General features: G+C 45.6%; 1 protein-coding gene across 1 annotated transcript in view; it reads left to right on the top strand.

Annotated features, from left to right (window-relative positions):
* Positions 1–4,049: 4,049 nt before the first annotated feature.
* The window catches only part of LOC114050353 (E3 ubiquitin-protein ligase ZNRF2-like), a 58,702-nt gene continuing 44,770 nt past the window's right edge, over positions 4,050–17,981 (top strand). Inside the window, exons 1-3 of the mRNA XM_027871948.1 lie at positions 4,050–4,124; positions 16,903–17,109; positions 17,156–17,193. Coding sequence (XP_027727749.1) covers positions 4,050–4,124; positions 16,903–17,109; positions 17,156–17,193 — 320 coding nt within the window. The remainder of the gene's footprint in view (positions 4,125–16,902; positions 17,110–17,155; positions 17,194–17,981) is intronic.

Below are 17,981 nucleotides of genomic sequence, written 5' to 3'. Positions count from 1 at the left end.
AATCTCTCTGACTTTCCACCTGAGTAGCATCTTCTCCATTTCAACGTTGGTAATCAGCCTGGCAGGTAACAAGCATTTACTAAGCTCCTACTGTGTGCAAAGCCTGGGGAAACAAAGAAAGATAAAAAACAGTCCTTGCCCTCAGAGGAGCTCACAATCTAATCTAATGGAGTGAGTAATGCAGTGATAGGGATTTTAGGAATTAGTGGACCATTGATTGTTTCAGATTTGGGGTTTGGTTTTTGGTTTTATTTTGTTTTTCTTAGCAGTACAATTTATCATCACTAGATGTCAGTGTGGCCTTTCTCAATCGCTACCTATCTCCTGCTGGAAATGCCACAAGGCTGCATCTCTGTAAGTCAGGAAATCCAACCCTCTCATTTTAAGAGGGAAGAAACTGAGGCCCAGAAAGGAATAGGGTCTTGGCCACAATTACAAAGGGAGCAAAATAAGGAGACGATCTTGAATCTGGGTCTTCTGACTCCAAATACACCCAATTCTACCATGCTGCCCATCTTGGGTCTCTTTCCTTAAAACTCGGTGGGGGGGGGGTACTATTTTCCATACTGTTCCCTCCTCATCTGACCTGTATCCTTGCTCCATTTTTTTTTTCTTTAAACCAGAAATAAGCATTATGGCTCTCAATGCCTTATCCTCCTGGAACATTCAAGGTCAACTATATATCTCTAAAAGAAAGATGGCAGCAAAGCCATCACGCAGATAATGAAAGGACATTCATGATGCTGTTCACTGCCTTTTAAAAGCATGAGGAAACCATGGCAACACATAGCAGCAGAGTACCAACGGGGGCACAAGATGCCAAGAGAGAGCTATGGGGTGTGTGCATGGCACAGGAGTTTAGCTCCTCTGGTAGCTAATCCCATCAGTGGCAGCTCCTAAGTGGGCAGCTTCTAAAACATTCTCTTAAAATGCTCATTATGTTAAAAGAACTTATGGAACAACATTTGGAGGAAATGAGAGGCAGTGGGGCGTAGTGCATAGAGAAATGGACCTGGGTTCCGATTCTGTCTTTAACACTAGCTTCGGGGCCCTGATAACTCATGTCACTGCTAAAACCATGAACTCAATTACTCTCTCTGCAATAATTCTCAAATCTATTTATCCTCCCTCCTAACCTCCCTCATTTTCCCAACTGCTTATTGGAAATCTCAAGTTGGATGTCTCATAAGCATCTTAAACTTACTGAAAACGTCCCAAACCGAACTCATTATCTTTTCCCCAAACTCTTCCCTCCCTAACGTCCCTATTGCTGTAAAGACCACCTTCATCCTCCTCACAGTCACACAGGCTCACAACATAGGGTCGTCCTCCTATCTTCTCTGTTTCTCTGTCTCTCTCTCCCCCTTGTCTCTCCTGACACTGCCACCACCCTGGTGCAGGTCCTCACCACATCTTGTATGGACTATTTCAATGACCTGCTGGTGGGTTTCCTTGCCCAAAGTCTCTCCCTACTCCAATCTGTCCTCCACTCTGCTGCCAGAGAGAGCTTTCTAAAGCACACGTCTGACCATGCCACCCCCACTACCTCCAATAAACTCCAGTGACTCCAGTCATAAAATAAATCAATAAAATAAGTAAATCAATAAAATCCAGTTAGCTCCAGGATCAGATATAAAATCCTCTGTGTGGCATAAAAGGCCCTTTATAACCTGCCCACCTCCTACCTTTCTAGTCTTCTTACACCTGATTCAGTTAGTAAGCACCCACTATGTGCCAGGGACTACATCAAGAATAGTAAAAAGATAAAATTCTGACCTGGTGACACTGGCTTTCTGGCTGCTCCTCACACAGGAGCCTCCACTCCCCCAATTCCAGGCATTTTCACTGGCTGTCCCCCATACCTGGTCCTCTCTCCCTCCTCATCACCCCCTCCTGGCTTCCCTGGCTTCCTTCAGGTCCCAGCTGAAACCCCACCCTGTAAAGGAAGCTTTTCCTGATCCCTCCTAATGCTAGTTCCTCCCCTCGATGACTGTCCAGTTTGTCCTGTTTATAACTTGTTTGCACACAACTTGTTTGCATGCTGTCTCCCCCAACGGACTGTGAGCTCCTTGAGGGCAGGGGCTGTCTTCTCCCTTTCTTTGTATCTCCCTTTGTATTCCCTTTCTCCTGGACTGTGGTAGCAGACTTCTAATCAATATCCTTGCTTCAAGCCTCTCCTAGACCAGATCTATCCATGCAACTGCCAATGTGATTTTCCTAAAGTAAAGTGCATGTCTGGTCATGCAACTGCCCTGATATCTCATCTGTTACCTCCCTGTTGTCTTTAGGATTGAATAGAAAGTGCTGTTTGGCTTTTAAAGCCCTGAACTACTTGGTTCCAACCTACCTTTTCAAACTTGTGATACTTTACTCCCTTCCCACACTCCTTCCCCATGACACTCCCATCTCCAAACCTTTGCACTGATCATCTGCCAGGCCCCCAGGTGTACCCTCCTTTCTTACTTATTCCTCTTGGAATCCCTAGTTTCTTTCCTCAGCCCAAGAGTCACCTTCTACATGAAACCTTTGTTGATCTCTCTCTTTACCCCCAAACTACCTTGAATTTCTTTATATAATATTAATATATAAATAGTATAAGTATAATATGTATTATGTTACACATGTGTTAAATAATATACGTATATTAATAATATACACATAATATTCATGTATAAATAATATACATGTAAGCACATACATACATAAGGGTTTCCACATTGTCTCCCCCCAGCAGACACTCCTGGAAGGCAGGGAATATTTTATTCCTGTCTGTAATCCCATCACCTTGCACATAGTAGGTGCTTCATAAATGCTTGTTGACAGATTGCCTAACAAGAGGCCAGGGATTGCTGATGAGCTGCATGACCTTGTGCAAGTCACCACCTCTCTGGACCCAGGTTTCCCATGAACCATCTTAGAATTTAGAGCTAGAAGGGAATCTTGTAGATCATTGAGTTCAGCACCACCACCCCTTTGTCACCGACAAGGAAACTGAGGCCACACAAGTCTGAAGAGGCAGAGCTGGGGTCTGAGCCATTCATCAGCCAGAGGGGCAGGTTGGCCGGGTTAATCTCTGACATTTCCGGTCTAACATTCTGTGATTCTCATAGCAGTTGGGAGGGGAGCTATCTGCCCCACCCAGCCTTAGTGTTTACTAGTTCTCCAGCCTGGATGGGTAGGGAGCAGTTCAGTATTTCTCTGTGCCCATCCCTCATGACTCTGCAGAATATTTGCTGATGGAGGACTGCACTGATTCCCTCCTCTGGCTCCTGTGGCCTGTTAGCTCAGCTGAAGTCTCTCCCCTGGATCTCAGCCTCGTGAAAGTTGTAAATCCAAGCCTAACATACAGTGGTAGGAATGAAAATCACCTGCTCTTGGAAAGTTGACTCTGTTACACTGAAGTGACATCAGTCAACAGGCATTTATTAAGCACTGACTGAGCACCAGAATCACAGCATTTCTGAGGCAGAGGGGACCTCCAATCAAACCCACTGGCAGCTCTCTGAGAAAAGGGATTCTTTCATTCTTTGTCTTTCTACCTCCAGGGCTCAGTCCGGTGCTTAGCATGGAGTGGGTTTGAATAGCTAGTGTTTCTACAGCAGTTTAAGGCTTGAGATGCCTACAGGGCGCCCAGCTAGAAATATATATTTGTAATAATAGCTAGCTCTAAGGTTTGCTGTCTACTGTCCATATAGTCTTTCATTTATCCTTACAAGAACCATTAGAGCACAGCTCCGATGGGCTGGCTGTGTTGTTTCAATGCCAAATGTACACTTGCCAAAAAGACTGTTTTATGGAGAACTCACACGGGGTAAGCGCTCACTTGGTGGTCAGAAGAAGCGATACAAGGACACTCTCAAGGACACTCTCAAGGTCTCTCTGAAGAACTTTGGAATTGATTGTGTGACATGACGACACTGACACAGGACCAAGCAGCATGGCGTGCCCTCATCAGAGAAGGTGCTCAGCTGTAGGGGCGAAGCAGAATTGAAGTAGCTCAAAAGAAATGCAAGAGGCACAGATGTAGAGAATCCACCCCAAAGGTTCACATGGACCGTTTGTGCCCGAGCCACGGTCGGGCCACGGTCCCTGCAGCTCCCTTCGAGCGTTCCGAGCTCGAACTGGTCTGATCGGCCACAGCCGGACACACTGCCTCGACTCTAGCGTAACGATGTCATTTTGGTCGTCTTCAAGAGTGACAGACAACAACCAATCAGCCAATAAGAACCTTGCAAGGTAGGCTATCACCCCTTCTTTACAGATTAGGAAACTGAGGCCCAGAGATCGAAGCACTTGCTCGGATCCCACAGCTAGTAAGTGCCTGTGGTGGGATTTGAATTCAAGTCTTTGTGACTCCAAGTCCAACACCATCTACTATGCTACCTAACTGTCATAATAAATGCTTATTGACTGATTAATTGAACAAGGATCCTTTCTATGTCATTCTCAACAAAATATCCTCTAGCTTTTGCTTGAAGATCTCCAGTGAAGTGGTAACCTTCTACCTCCCTAGGCAACCTCTTCCACTTTTGGAAATGGAAAGTTCAAAAAGGGCACAGGCTCTGGAGTCAGAGGCCCTGGGTTCAAATTCTGATTTTCTTACTTCACCTGTGTGACCTTGGACAAGTCCCTTAAACTCCCTAGTCCTCAGTTTCCTTCTCTGTAAAATGAAGGGATTGGACTGAGTGGCCTCTGGATCCTAATTAACAGCAAGTTTTTGCTGACATCAAACCCAAATTTTCCTCTCCCTGCAGCTTCTACCCCTTCATTGCCCTCTCTGCCTCTGGGACGAGGAGGGCACCCTCTTCTGCAGGAGGGTCCTTCAGATAATGGAAGGCAGCTATCACAGCCCCCGTAAGTCTTCTCATTTATCTAGTCACAGAAAATCCAACTGGACACAGAAGTCGTTGGTGCCCACTGTGGAGAGGAATGAACCCTGGTCCTGAAGGCCCGGCTGGTTCTATCAGGCAGGAAACACTTGTAGGTCTCTTCTTGGAATCTCTGCTTCTCCTCTGAGGACCAGGCATTAAATTCAGAGGGGCTATTCACAGGTGATGAGGAAGCATCGTTTAATGAATAAAGAACTGGACTTGCAGTAATAAGGATAACCTAAGTTCAAATCCGACTTCAGATACTGACTGCCTGTGAGACCTTGGGTGAGTCATGTACTCTCTAAGCTTCAGTGTCCTCATCTGTAAAATGGACATGAGGTGACCTTGAGTATCTACTTCACAGGTTGTTGGAGGATGCTCTCATCACTGGCTCTGGAGTCAGAGGACCTAGCACAAACCCTCCCTCTCACATTCAAAACCTTCTGATGTTAAGCAAGCATCTTTTACTTTCCCTATCTTTAAAATACAGAGTCTCCATCTGCAGTCTGCATCTATGATTTTATGAGCCTATGATCTGGGCTCAAAGTTGTCTTTGTTTACTGCTTGTATGATGTTCGCCAAATCACCAAACTCCCCTGGGCCTCATTTTCCTCAGCAAGAAAACAAGTGAACTAGCTTTTCTCCAAAGATTCTCCACAACCAAGGTTTCTAAATCATCTTTGGGTCCTGGGCCCCTTGGGTAATCAGTTTTGTGAAGCCTATTGACCCCCTTCTCAGAATAATTTTCCCCCCACTTAATAGTATTTTATTTTTTCCAATTACATGTAAAGATAGTTTTCAACATTCATTTTTATACAATTTTGAGTTCCAAATTTTTCAGAATAATTTTAAATGTATAAATTAAAATATATAGGATTACAAAGGAAGACAATTAATACTGTAACACTAATATATACTATCTATATCTATATTCATTTCCAGACCCCCAGGTTAAGAAGCCCTAAGGATGCTAATGGTCAATATATACCAAGTGCTTTCCCAACCTTAATGCTCTATATGAAGTCAGATATTACTAATAAACATCTCCATTATATATCCCCGAGATCCTTTAGCATTCTCATGCACCATATATGACCCAGGTCTACGTTCTGAAGATGAATCTAGTTCAGACCTGGACTTCAACCAAGACAGCTGGGCTGTGGTGGGCTAAGAGCCTGTGGGACAGCTGCTCATATTTCTGTCATTTGCCATCCTTGACTTCCAAGGATTGGGGCTAGGAGGAGCCACATTTACATTCTTAACGTTTCCACAATTGCCACAAAGGTCCCTTTGAGGTTGATATTACGTACCCACTAATATGAAGAAGTTGACCATCTGTGGCACTTTGGTGGCCTGGGGAAAAAAAAAATAATGCTTATCCTGAACTTGGGAGTAACAACCAAAGGCTTTTCATTGGTTATCATTTGTTTGCAAGACTAGCAATTTAAGTAATTGGCAATGGTTAAGGAGAATTGGAACAAATACATCAGACACTGGGGTGCTCTCCTCTCGCCCCTAACTGTTCTATGGTCCGGAGAAATCCTTTCATCATCAGCCCATTGGAAAAGAAGTATGCATTTTTACAAATACTATCTCATTTGCTCTATACAGTAAAACCCTATGAGGCAGGTGCTATTGCTACCTCCATTTTACAGGTGAGCAAACTGAGACAAACCAAGGTTAAGGGACTTGCCAAGCATCGCACAGCCAGTAAGTGTCTGAAGCCAGAATTGAACTTGTTCCTATTTTCAGTAATGGTTCTAACCTGTGATGCACTCACACCAATGAAATCTCTCCAGAAATATGCCATTAAAAGAAGACGGAATGCTTTCCACAGCTCCTTTGGGGACTGATATGCCTGAGAAACTTAATTATTTATGAGAAAAAAATGACGTGGGTGTAAATGGTTTTAGATTTTAGACTAGAGCTAAACCTAAGGTGAGGCAGCTGGGGGGTTGCCAATAGCCACTGGCATTTAGGGCAGTAACACCACTTGTACTGTTTCACTAGAGGGAACAACTGAGCATAGCATCTACTCGCAATGCTCTCGGGTTCTCTGTCTTCCTCCACAGAGGAACAACCTAAAGGACTTCTTTCTCTAATATATACTTGTGTTCCATGGTCCACAGGCTCTAGAGCCTTGAGATCCATTACTCTCCCACCCCCAAACCCCTGAGTTTGTATTAAAAAGCTGATTTGTGGGTATCTTTCCCAATACTGGCCCCTGCTCCAAGAAGTGCTATTTGAAGTTTTATTTGGGGCATATTCCAATGACTTCTGAAGATTTAGAAAATGGGAAGAGCTCGCCAACCAGAGTGGATTTAATTGAGAGAATACAATAACAACATTTTAGCTTTTACTAACCCCAAATCACAGCTGCTGACAAGAAAGAATCAAGTTATTTTTATTAGTAGGTGCTGACATGGTTTCTCTAAACATTTGGGAGTGGGACATTATTCTGAGAAGGATGTGAAATAGGTTGTGGTTCTTGATTTACGGTGATATTTTTGTTTAATGGATCAGGGGAAAAAAAGTCTATTAAAATAACCAGGTTAACATAAGGTGCTTTTGAGGTAAACCTGGGCCTTTTTGGGACAGGGAAGCCTTAGGTCAAAAAGGTCTTAGTTAAGTATCCTATTTGGAAGGACTGAAATAGAAGTGCAAATAGTTTTGCAGTGGACAGGGTACTGGAAGGGGAAGGGCTGTCAGGAAGACCTGAGTTCAAATCTAGCCTCAGACACTTACTAGCTGTGTAAGTCACTTAACTGCTATCTGCCTCAGTTTCCTCAACTACAAAATGGGTATAATAATAGCACCTACTTCACAGGGTTGTTGTGAGGACCAAATGAGATAATATTTGTAAAAATCACTTACAGTGCCTAGTACATAGCAGACATTGAATAAATGATTATTTCCTTCCTTCCCCATTAGAGTGTAAGCTCCTGAAGGTGGGGACTGCCTTTGTTTTTGCTTGCATTTGTATTCCCAAAGCTTAGCACAATGCAGAAATATTTGGACTTGGGGTCCAGAGACACTTAGATTTTAATTCTGGCTCTGACCCTGGCTAGTCATGTGACCTTAATAATAACAAGTGAAATATAAGAGATTGCACCCTGGGAAGGGGATGGGAAAGATACAGTGGGAAACTCGGTGATTTCGAAACAAAAGATATTGATTAGAAATCTGCTAAAAATAACAAGGGATGTTGCTACTACGGGATGAATCAGCTGGGGCACGAGGATGACCCCTTGGCAAGTCACTTAGCCTCTCAAGACACTCTCTAAAACTTAGTTGAAAAGCAGGCATGATCTGCATTAGTGAAGAGTGTTTCCTCAGTGGGAGCTCCCTATGCTGAAGAAATCTTGGATCCAACCCATAGAATATATTCAAGTTTGCTGCAAAGCACTTTCCACTAGACTGTATAACTAATTTCAGACTCACAACAACCGTGTAGGTAGGTTCTCCATACATTACAGATGAGATGACTGAAGCTTGGAGTTTTGTCTGTATCTCACAGCTAGTATAAAAGGCAGGATTTGAACACAAGTCATTCATGCACAGTGAATTGGTGAGCTTGAAGTCAGGGAGAATTGGAGGCCAGCATTTAACATCAGACACTAGCTGTGTGACCATGGTGACATTCTTCTCTATACCTCACTTTTCTCATCTGCTAAATGGAGATAATAGTACCCACACTCATCTGTCTCACTGGGTTGTTGTGAGCAAGGCCCTTTTTAGACTTTTTAAATCATGAGAGAAGAGTGAGTTATTTTTACTGTGAAGCCTGTTTGTAAAAAGGAGGGCAGCAGGAGGGGATTTTCGTCACAGTGTTTAAGCTATAACCCTGTGGCATTCTTTGCTATGATTGGGCTCTTCATTCCAGCAAACGTGTGCATCCCATAGCAATTTAGCCCAAATTTAGCCCTGCTGGCCATAGGCAGAATTGTTAATGGAATCCATGAGAGTAAGTAGAATCTGGCACGTGGTCACTGGAAAAGGTGACCATTGGATGAAGGGCCCCTTAGGAAGTATACCTCTACTTCAAACAAGGAGTCAGGGGTGTAAGGCATGTCTGAACTCAGAAATTTATATCCTCTCATATTAGGCACCTAGGTAGCACAATGGATAGAGAGTTAGGCCTGGTGTTAGGAAGACCTGAGTTCAAATCCAGCCTCAGATACTTACTGCTGTGTGACCCTGAGCAAGTAACTTAACTGTTGTCTGCCTCAGTTTCCTAAACTGTAAAATGGGGATAATAATAGCACCTACCTCCCAGGGTTATTAAGATAAAATAAGTTAATATTTGTAAAGCACTTTGAAAACCTTAAAGCGCTATGCAAAAGCTAGCTATTATGATATTTTTTGGTAAGGCAATCGGGGTTAAGTGACTTGCCCAGGGTCACACAGCCAGTAAGTGTCAAGTGTCTGAGGCTGGATTTGAACTCAGGTCCTCCTGACTCCAAGGCCGGAACTCTATCACTGTGCCACCTAGCTGCCCCTATTATGATTATATCTAGAGTTTAAATAGGACACCTATTTCTAATTGCCACTGTAATTGTAATGTCAGATACCCTGTTTCCCATCTTATGCATTAAAGTGATTATTACTATTTGGATCTAAGGACTGTAGATTTAGAGAGTTAAGGAGCCCCACACAGGCTATCTGGTGCAAGCCCCTCACTTAATCCCCAGCCAGCTGAGGTCCAGGGAGGTTAGCTGACTTACAGTCACAGAAGTGATGAGCTATAGTAAAGTACACTCCTCTCTCCATGGTGCTAAGTGCACAATGAAGGCTTGGAGGAGCTTGGATCAAAATGACAGTCCCTGCCTTCAGAAAGCTTGCCATCTAGCAGGTCCTGTTAAGACAGGTACACACACACAACAGGAATGCAAGATAGAACACAAGTGTATAAGACGGGCACCAACAAGATGCTGTGATTAGTGTGAATGAATTAAAAACAGTTAGTGAGCAGTTTCTATGTGCCAAGAACTGTGCTATGTACCAGAGATGGAAATATGAAAGGGAGACAGTCTCTGCCCTCAAGGAATTTATATTCTAATTTCAGAAACAAGCCTTGTAGGGAGTGGCAGTCAGGTAGAGGTGTTTTGGTTTGGGGAGTTCAAGGGGGTGTGAGTACAGTCACAGGGCAGTTGATGGACATTTTCTTTCCAAAAGCAGTGGTCACATGGATTTCATTAACAGAGCAAGAGGTTGGAAACTTGGCAGGTAGAAAAAAAAAAAAATAACAGGTCAAAAGTGGATGGCAAGAAGATTGAGGATGGAAAGCTGCTGGGATACAAAGTATGACCTGATCTGGTGTGCATTTAATACAGTAGGTTACGCCAGTTTGCATTCACTCATTCACTAATCAGGGTAGCTCAGCCCTAAAGTGGAGAGTTCCAAAATTGAGTGGCCTAACTCCGCTGGAGCTTGGTCTCTGGAGATGAGTGGCAAGGGGCAGAGGGTACATCTAGCTGGGGCAAATCAAGGAAGCCTTCATGGAAGAGCTGGCATTTGAGCTGGGCCTTGAAGGACAGGTAAGATTTCTCTTCCTAGTTCAGTCCTGTTGCTGTCTGCTACACATGGACTTTCTTGATTCTCCCAGTTGTTAGAGCTCTTCCCCCTTCTCAAGCCTCTAGTCACAAATTGCAGATCAGTAGGTAAACAGAGTTTCCACCCCACAGTGATGAAATCACAGGTCCAGACCCAGAACCCCACAAATGGTTATTTATGTAGAAATGATAAAATAGAGATACAAATCTCCTTTAATTCTCAAGATGCAGGTTGCTATATTTTATGAACATTAATTTCTATGTTTTGGGATTTTTAAATGGACTTATTTGTTCATTGCTTTTGAAAAGAAGTAGTGGGAGCAGCTAGGTGTATCAATGGATAGAGCAGCGGCCCTAAAGTCAGGAGGAGCTGAGTTCAAATCCAGTCTTAGACACTTACTAGCTGTGTAATCCTGAGCAAGTCACTTAACCCCAATTGCCTTCAAAAAAGAAAAAGAAAAGAAGAAAAGAAGCAGTGGCTTGATGTTTGCAGTGAATATGTATCCTCAGTTTACAATCAAGCCAGGGGCCAGACTTCTCAATTTTATGTTACACTTTGAGTTTACCAAGACTCAGAGAAGTAACTTACTTTCCCTAAGGTCACACAGCCAGAGGACTAAAGCTAGAATCCAAGTCTTTTGACACAACAGAACACAACTGAGTAGATGGAAGGCAATCTCAGAAGGGAAGGAATTGGCAGCTGAGAGGGATCAAGAAGGTGTTTTTCCCACTAGCTGAACTTTAATGACCTTTCCCATTGGAATATTCCATAATTCTGTGGTTAGCACCTGGACTGCTGTGAAGGGGTGGAAAGGGCAGCCAGCCAGTCAACAAGCATTTCTTAAGCCCCTACTACAGGGGCCTACCCTTGACTAGGGCGGCACTTAAGGACCTAGAAGGCCACATGTGACCTTGAGGCTGCAGTTCCCCACTACCCGTGCTACTACCTCCTACTATGTGCCAGGTACTGTGCTAAGTGTTGGGAATACAAGGAAAGGTTAAAAAAAAAAACCAGTACAGTCAGTCCCTGATCTCAAGGAGTTCACAGTTTAACAGGGGAGAGGCCATGCAAACAAAGATGTACAAACAAGCTAAATATGGGGTAAATTAGAGATAAGCAACAGAAGGAAGGAACTAGTATAAAGTGGGGTCAGGAAAGGCTTCCTGTAGAAGATGGGATTTTAGCTGGAGCCCAGGGCAACTAGTTGGCAGGGTGGGTAGAGCAATGGGCCTCGAGTCAGGAAGACCCGAGTTCAAATCCAGCCTCAGACACTTAACTAGGTGTCTCACCCTGGGCAAGTCACTTCATCAGAGTTTCCTCATCTGTCAAACAGGCTGGAGAAGAAAAAGCTAAACCACTCCAGTATCTCTGCCAAGAAAACCCCAAACGGGGTCACGAAGAGTCAGACAGGACTGAACAACTAAAGGAAACCTAGGGAAGCCAGGAGGCCCAGGTGAGGCGGGAGAGCTACACAGACATGGAGGACAGCCAGTGAAAATGCCAGAGAGTCAAGAGCTGGAGCTGGAGCCTTGGCTTTAGAATTAGGTTCTAATGAGGCTAGACCCCAGTTTGGTCACTAGCCAAGGGTGTCATTTTGGTGAAGCCACCACCTCTCTGCATCTCAGTTTCTTCATCTATAAATTCAGATAGCTGGGCAAAATCTGAATCCAATGTTCTTTCCAGCGATTTTCCTAAAGCCCAGATCAGATGATGTTACTCCCTGCTCGGCGAACTCCAATGATTCCCCTTTATTTCGAGGGGCAGATTTAAAGCCTTGTTTAGCATTTAAAGCTCTTCACAACCTGGGCCCTTCCTCCTGCCTTGCCAGACTTCTGATCCCTCCACCAAAACCTTGATCAATCGATTCTAGCCACTGGCCTACTTAATATTCCTAGAACAAGACATTCCATTTCCCACCTTCTTGTGTTTTGCCTTGGTTCCGTGCCCCCCACCCCCGCCCCACCCGTGCCAGGAATGCTCTCCTGCTTCATGTCAACCTCTTAGTTTGCCTAGCTTCCTTCAAGACTCAGCCCAAATCCCACCTTCCTTTGGAGGTCTTTCCTGGTCCCTCCCAGCTGCTAATGTCTTCCCCTCTGAGACTGTCTTCCATTTCCTCTATTTATATCTTGTATTACCTAGTTACTTGCATGTTGTCTCCCCAATTAGAAAGTGAGTTTCTTGAGGGCAGTGACCCTGGGGTTTTTTGTTTTATTTTTTGCATTTTCCTGTATCCCTAGTGTATTCCCTACACTGTACCTTCACTATCCCTTAAAATTCAACGAGACAGGATTGTCAAAGCACTTATCACAGTACTTGGCACATAGTAGGTACCCTGTATAAATGCTTCCCTTAACTCCCCCCCCCCTTTTTTAGCATAGGGTCCAGCACCAGTAAGACTTTAATAAATGTTTGTTGACTGACTAGATAACTGAGAACTTTCTGGCATCTCTTTCCTACTGCCTCTACTCTTCCCAGGCCTCCACTTTTACCAGGGAAAAGGGTCTGAGAGGAGATCTAGCTGTCATCTGCAGACCAGCTTAGCTCTGCAAGAAGTTCACAGGCAATGCAATGTACTGGGCTCCATACCTCATAAATACTACGTAAAGGGTATGAACAAAAGGAACCACGTCAAGTTAACAAAGTCAGACAGAAGTCCTTTGTTCTAGCTTTAAAGACATCTCTTTGCTACCTAGTGATTTTGCTCACATCTCCAAATTATGGCATGAAGAGGTTCCTTGTCCTCTGTGTGCTAGAGACTTTGATAAAAGTACTCCTAGTGTTTCACTAGGGATGTTCACATCTTCCACTCTAAGCCTCTTTGAAGCTAGAACAAAGGCTTTACTTTCTAATAGTGATAACTAGCATTTGTATCTCATTTGATCCCCACAACCACCCTGTGAGGTAGGGGCTATTAACCCCATTTTAAAGATGAGGAATCTGAGTCTGAGAGGTCACATGGACTTGTGTCTGATCCAGCATTCCCACTCAGGCCTTCCTGACTCCACCTATATACACCATCCCATCAAGCTAAATTGACCAGGTTCTTCCTAATCTTATTTCTTTCATTGAGAAGGGTTATGATCTGATCTATGAGAAACTAACCAAATTAAATCTTGCCTCTTTCTACTACTTGTTATATTTCTTCCTTCTTTCTTTCCTTTCTGCCTTCTATCACCTACTGAGCATATATCTTTGTATTACCTTTAAATTGAATTGAATTGGAATGCATAGAACATCTTAGCAAAGAACCGGACAAATAGTAAGTGCTTAATAAATGTTCATTACTGGTCTAACCATTCTGGAGAACAATTTGGAGCTATGCCCAAAGGGCTATAAAACTGTACATAGTTTTTGACCCAGCAATATCACTTCTAGGTCTGTATCCCAGAGATTAAACACACACACACACACACACACACTGGGAAAAGGACCCATTTGTACAAAAATATTTATAGCAGCTCTTTTTGTGGTGGCAAAGAATTGGAAATTAAAGGATGTCCATTGACTGGGGAATGGCTGAACAATCTATAGCATATAATTGTGACAGAATACTATTGTGCTGTAAGAAACGACAAGCAGAATGGTTTCAGAAAAATCTGGGAAGACATATATCAACTGATGCAAAATGAAGTGAGCCAGAAACAGGAGAACATTGTACATAGTAACAGCAATATTGTAATGATGCTAAGCACTGGGAATAGAACTATTCAAGTGAGAAAGTCCCTTGCCCTCGAGTAGTTTATATTCTAATGAGAGTGGCAACATTCTATTAGGGAGTGGTAGGCATGGAAAAGAGCTGTGGTCTGGTGAATCACAGGGAGAGTGAGTATCCCTAAGTGGGAGCTGTCACATCTTTCCTAAAGCAATGGTAGTCTCCTCAGTCAGTCCCTTAGCATATTTTAAGCAGCCCTTTCTGTGTCAGACTAAGTGCTAAGCACTTGATTTGATTACTGTCCCCAGAACCAGGGATGGAAAGCAGAGGAGCCTCTGGGGTGGCTGGGCTGGAATGTGAAGCATGGCCTGAGGACAGTCAGATAAAGTAGGTGAGTTTGCATCCCCCCAGTCACCAGTCCTGACTGTGGGATTCACATTTGTGTTTCTTCCAAAACTAGGTTAGCCAACCGCTGGGGTCATATTCCCCGAAAGCAAAATTTGTGGAATCAGGACTAGATTTTGGCAACCATACTGTGAAACTGGCCTAGATAATCTCTATATGCTGCACATATGTAATCCTTTATGTACATTAAATGAATTAACTCTATAAGCCTCCTAATCATTCCAATTCTATTCAACAAGACTCCCAGGGCCAAGGCATAACATGACACATATAAAAACGAAACAGTAGCTGTCCTTGAATACATTCATGTGGGGAACAGGGCATCTACCCAGAAAAGAAAATGCAAAGTTACTTGTACCTTGATACAAAGTTACTTATACCTGGATACAAAGCTTGAGACTGAAAGCACCACCCAGTCAGGGATCAGGGACCTGAGCTGCGCTAAGGAAACATGACTCTTCCAGGGTAAGGAGAGGAAGTAGTACGTTGCAGGTTAGGGCATCACCTGGGCAAAGACATGGAGGCAGAGTTATGTGACAGGGAATAGCTAGCTAGCAGGCTGGTTTAATTGGACAATGTGGGAAAGCAAAGAAATAGGAACCGTGACTGCCAAGGTAGACTTCCTTTCCAGATGAATTTCCTCACTCCTCACTCTTGTCCTGCCAAACTACTAGCTGCCCTCCACCCTCAACTAACTCAACATCCCATCTCCCACCTTTGTCTTTATGCCTTGAATGCATTTTGGCCTGAACTTTCTTCATTGCTCAACCCACATGTCATTCCCTATAACAGAGATTTGTCACATGTATGTGCATATTACAGACCCCTGGGGCCACTCGTGGAAGCCTATGGACCCCTCCTCAGAACTGTGCTTTTAAATCATTGAAGGAAATGCTAACTTTCAGTTAAATATTAGTGAAAATAAAGTTATATATTTTCCTTCATCCTAAAGGGAGCTTTTGCTGTAATTCCCTAGTTAAGTGCTCTTTTCCTACCTAAATTATCTTGCATTGGCTGAGTTAGCAGATAGCAAGTTTCTTGGAAATAGGACTGTTTGTCTTTTTGTCTTTGGCCATCCGACACAGGAACTCGTACTTAGTGAATGTTTGTTGAATTGAATATATGCTTTAGAAATCATAGGCAAGGCAATGCATTTTTGAAGTACCAATTATGTACCAGGCACTAAACTAATAGATGGGTATGATATCAGGGCCCACCTAGTCTAGCTTTCTCATGTTGCAGATGAAAAAACTAAAGTCTTCAAACAAATGCCTTGCCCAAGGTCAGAAAGCAATTTTTAAGGGGCACCCTAAGATGAGAACCTGGTGTCCCCATGCCTGGTTTTGCTACTGTGCCACTCTGGTCCAGCTACAACCTCCCGTTTTAAAAATTCACCATGCTTCCCCCAGGGGTGATCCCAGGATCCCTAGAGGTTGTCCCTTTCTGGCTGTCAGCCTAGGTCTGAATCTGACCTCCATCCTCTCTGAAATGATTATTTAGCTCCGGTATGTGCAGTCAGTGAGTTTGCTGTTCTTTGCGCTGGTGAACTTTTCATTAGCATTTAAAGGAAATGTTTTGAGTAACAACCATGACAGTTGGAGGCAGAAGAACAAACATTTTAAAGATCTGCCCAGATCAGACTGCTGGACTGTGTTTAGCTCTGGGCCTCGGATTTTTAGAAGAGTATTGACAGAGACCAGGGTGATGAAGGAGCTGGAGATCAGGCCCTCAAAGGGCAGGTAGAAGGAAGTGGGTATGTTTTGCCTGAGCAAGAGAAAATTTAGAAGAGAAGAAATAGCTTGTTTCAAATATTTGGAACATTTCTATTTTTTTTTTTTTGGAAGAGAGATTCTATTTGTCCTCCTTGGCCCCAAAGGGCAGAGCTAGGAGCTTTGGGTGAAAGTTGCCCAGAGGCAGATTTAGATTTGGTAGGGTAGTCAGTCCTCAGGATTCCAGTTTCTGGAGTCCCCGTAAAATATTATTTTCATCTGTAAAATAACACAGGGCTTATGCACAGTGCCTGACACTTAATACATGTTTATGGAATTAAACAGAATGGAAAAGGTAGTACTAGGGTCTGCCCCCCTCCCAGAATGGCCATGTATTATGGATTCAAGCTTCAGACACAGGGTAGACCAGATAGCCTTGGAAGCCAGACTGCACTGGAGTCTCAGGGATTTGGGTGTTTATTTAGCTCAACCTCCTTATTTCACAAGTGAGATTAGGCGACTCGGTCAGTCAGTAAGCATTCATTAGACACCTACTATATGCCTGGCCCTGCAAAGCTCAGTCCCTGTCCTCAAAGAGCTCCCAGTCTAACGGGGGAGACAAAACACGAACAAGCTACGGACAGAATAGATTGGAGGTCAGGCTCGCCCAAGGTCACACGGCTACCGCCAAGCAGATGCTGCGACTTCCTAGGTCCACCGCATCGCCCCCGAGGGCTGGGGGATTCCCGATGGCCTAACAGCCATCCCCCAACACTTTCCACAAAACACACAAAGCAATTCCCAGAAGAAGCCTCCCCAACCAGGGACCACGTGCTCGCCGCGGGGGGTCGGAAGGGAGGGCGCTGCCAGTTGGGGGCGGGCCTCAGACGGGCTGCGCCCGCCGGCCAATCAGCGTTCGGCCCGCGGAAGGGGCGGGGGCGGTGCCCGAGGACCGCTCACCTTAGAGGGCAGGGGGCGGGGCCATAGGCCTGTCCGTCATCACACACTGCCCCCGGCGCGCCCTCGGGAGGGGATTGTACCTAGACTCGGCCTGGCCGGGGGTGGAAAGGCCGGGGAAAGGGGCGGGGCAGCGGGGTGTCCATCTCCCGCTCAGCCCGCAGTAGCTCCTCCTGAGCGGACTGTACCTTAGCTCAGCAGAGGGGCGGGAAGTCTGGGGAGCGGAAATCAATGTGTGGGACGAAGGGATGTGGGGGGGTGCTGAACGGCGACCCGCAAAGAGGAGGAATGTCCACAGCCGGCGACAGCCGCGACGGCCTTGCTTTTGTCCCTCCCGGGGCTCCCCCGCGCCCCCGCGGCCGACGGCGCCCCCCTCCTCCGCCCTCGCACTTGGCCCCGGCGGCGGCACGTTACTGGAGGCGCGGCGGCGGTTGCCGGGAGTCGCGAGGAGGCGGCCGTCGGGGGCGGGGCGTCGCTCCGGAGGGGGCGGAGCCGGGGGCGGGGGGCAGGCGGCCCGGCGGCAGCGGCGGCGGCGGCGGGCGGGCGAGCGCCTCCCCCCAGGCCTGGGGCGGCGGAGGCTACAGAAGGAGGAGGCGGCGGCCGCGGAGAATGGCGGCGGCGGCGGCGCTGGTGGCGGAGGCAGCAGCAGCGGCAGCGGCAGCGGCGGCGGCGACAGCGGGAGCAGCAGCGGAGGCGGCGGCGCTCTTGGTCCCAGTCCCAGTCCCAGCCGAGGAGGAGGCGGTGCCGAGGCCCGGGGAGGGGACAGCGGCCTCACCTAGCGGCGGCCCCGGCGGCTCCTGGGCGCGGCGGCTCCGGCCCACCTGAGGCTCCGGC

The sequence above is a fragment of the Vombatus ursinus genome, unplaced genomic scaffold, assembly GCF_900497805.2.
Source record: "Vombatus ursinus unplaced genomic scaffold, bare-nosed wombat genome assembly UNPS02014799.1, whole genome shotgun sequence".
In the NCBI taxonomy this organism is placed as follows: Eukaryota; Metazoa; Chordata; class Mammalia; order Diprotodontia; family Vombatidae; genus Vombatus; species Vombatus ursinus.
Note: the sequence above shows the minus strand (reverse complement) of the source record. Positions and strands in the feature narration are given on the sequence as shown.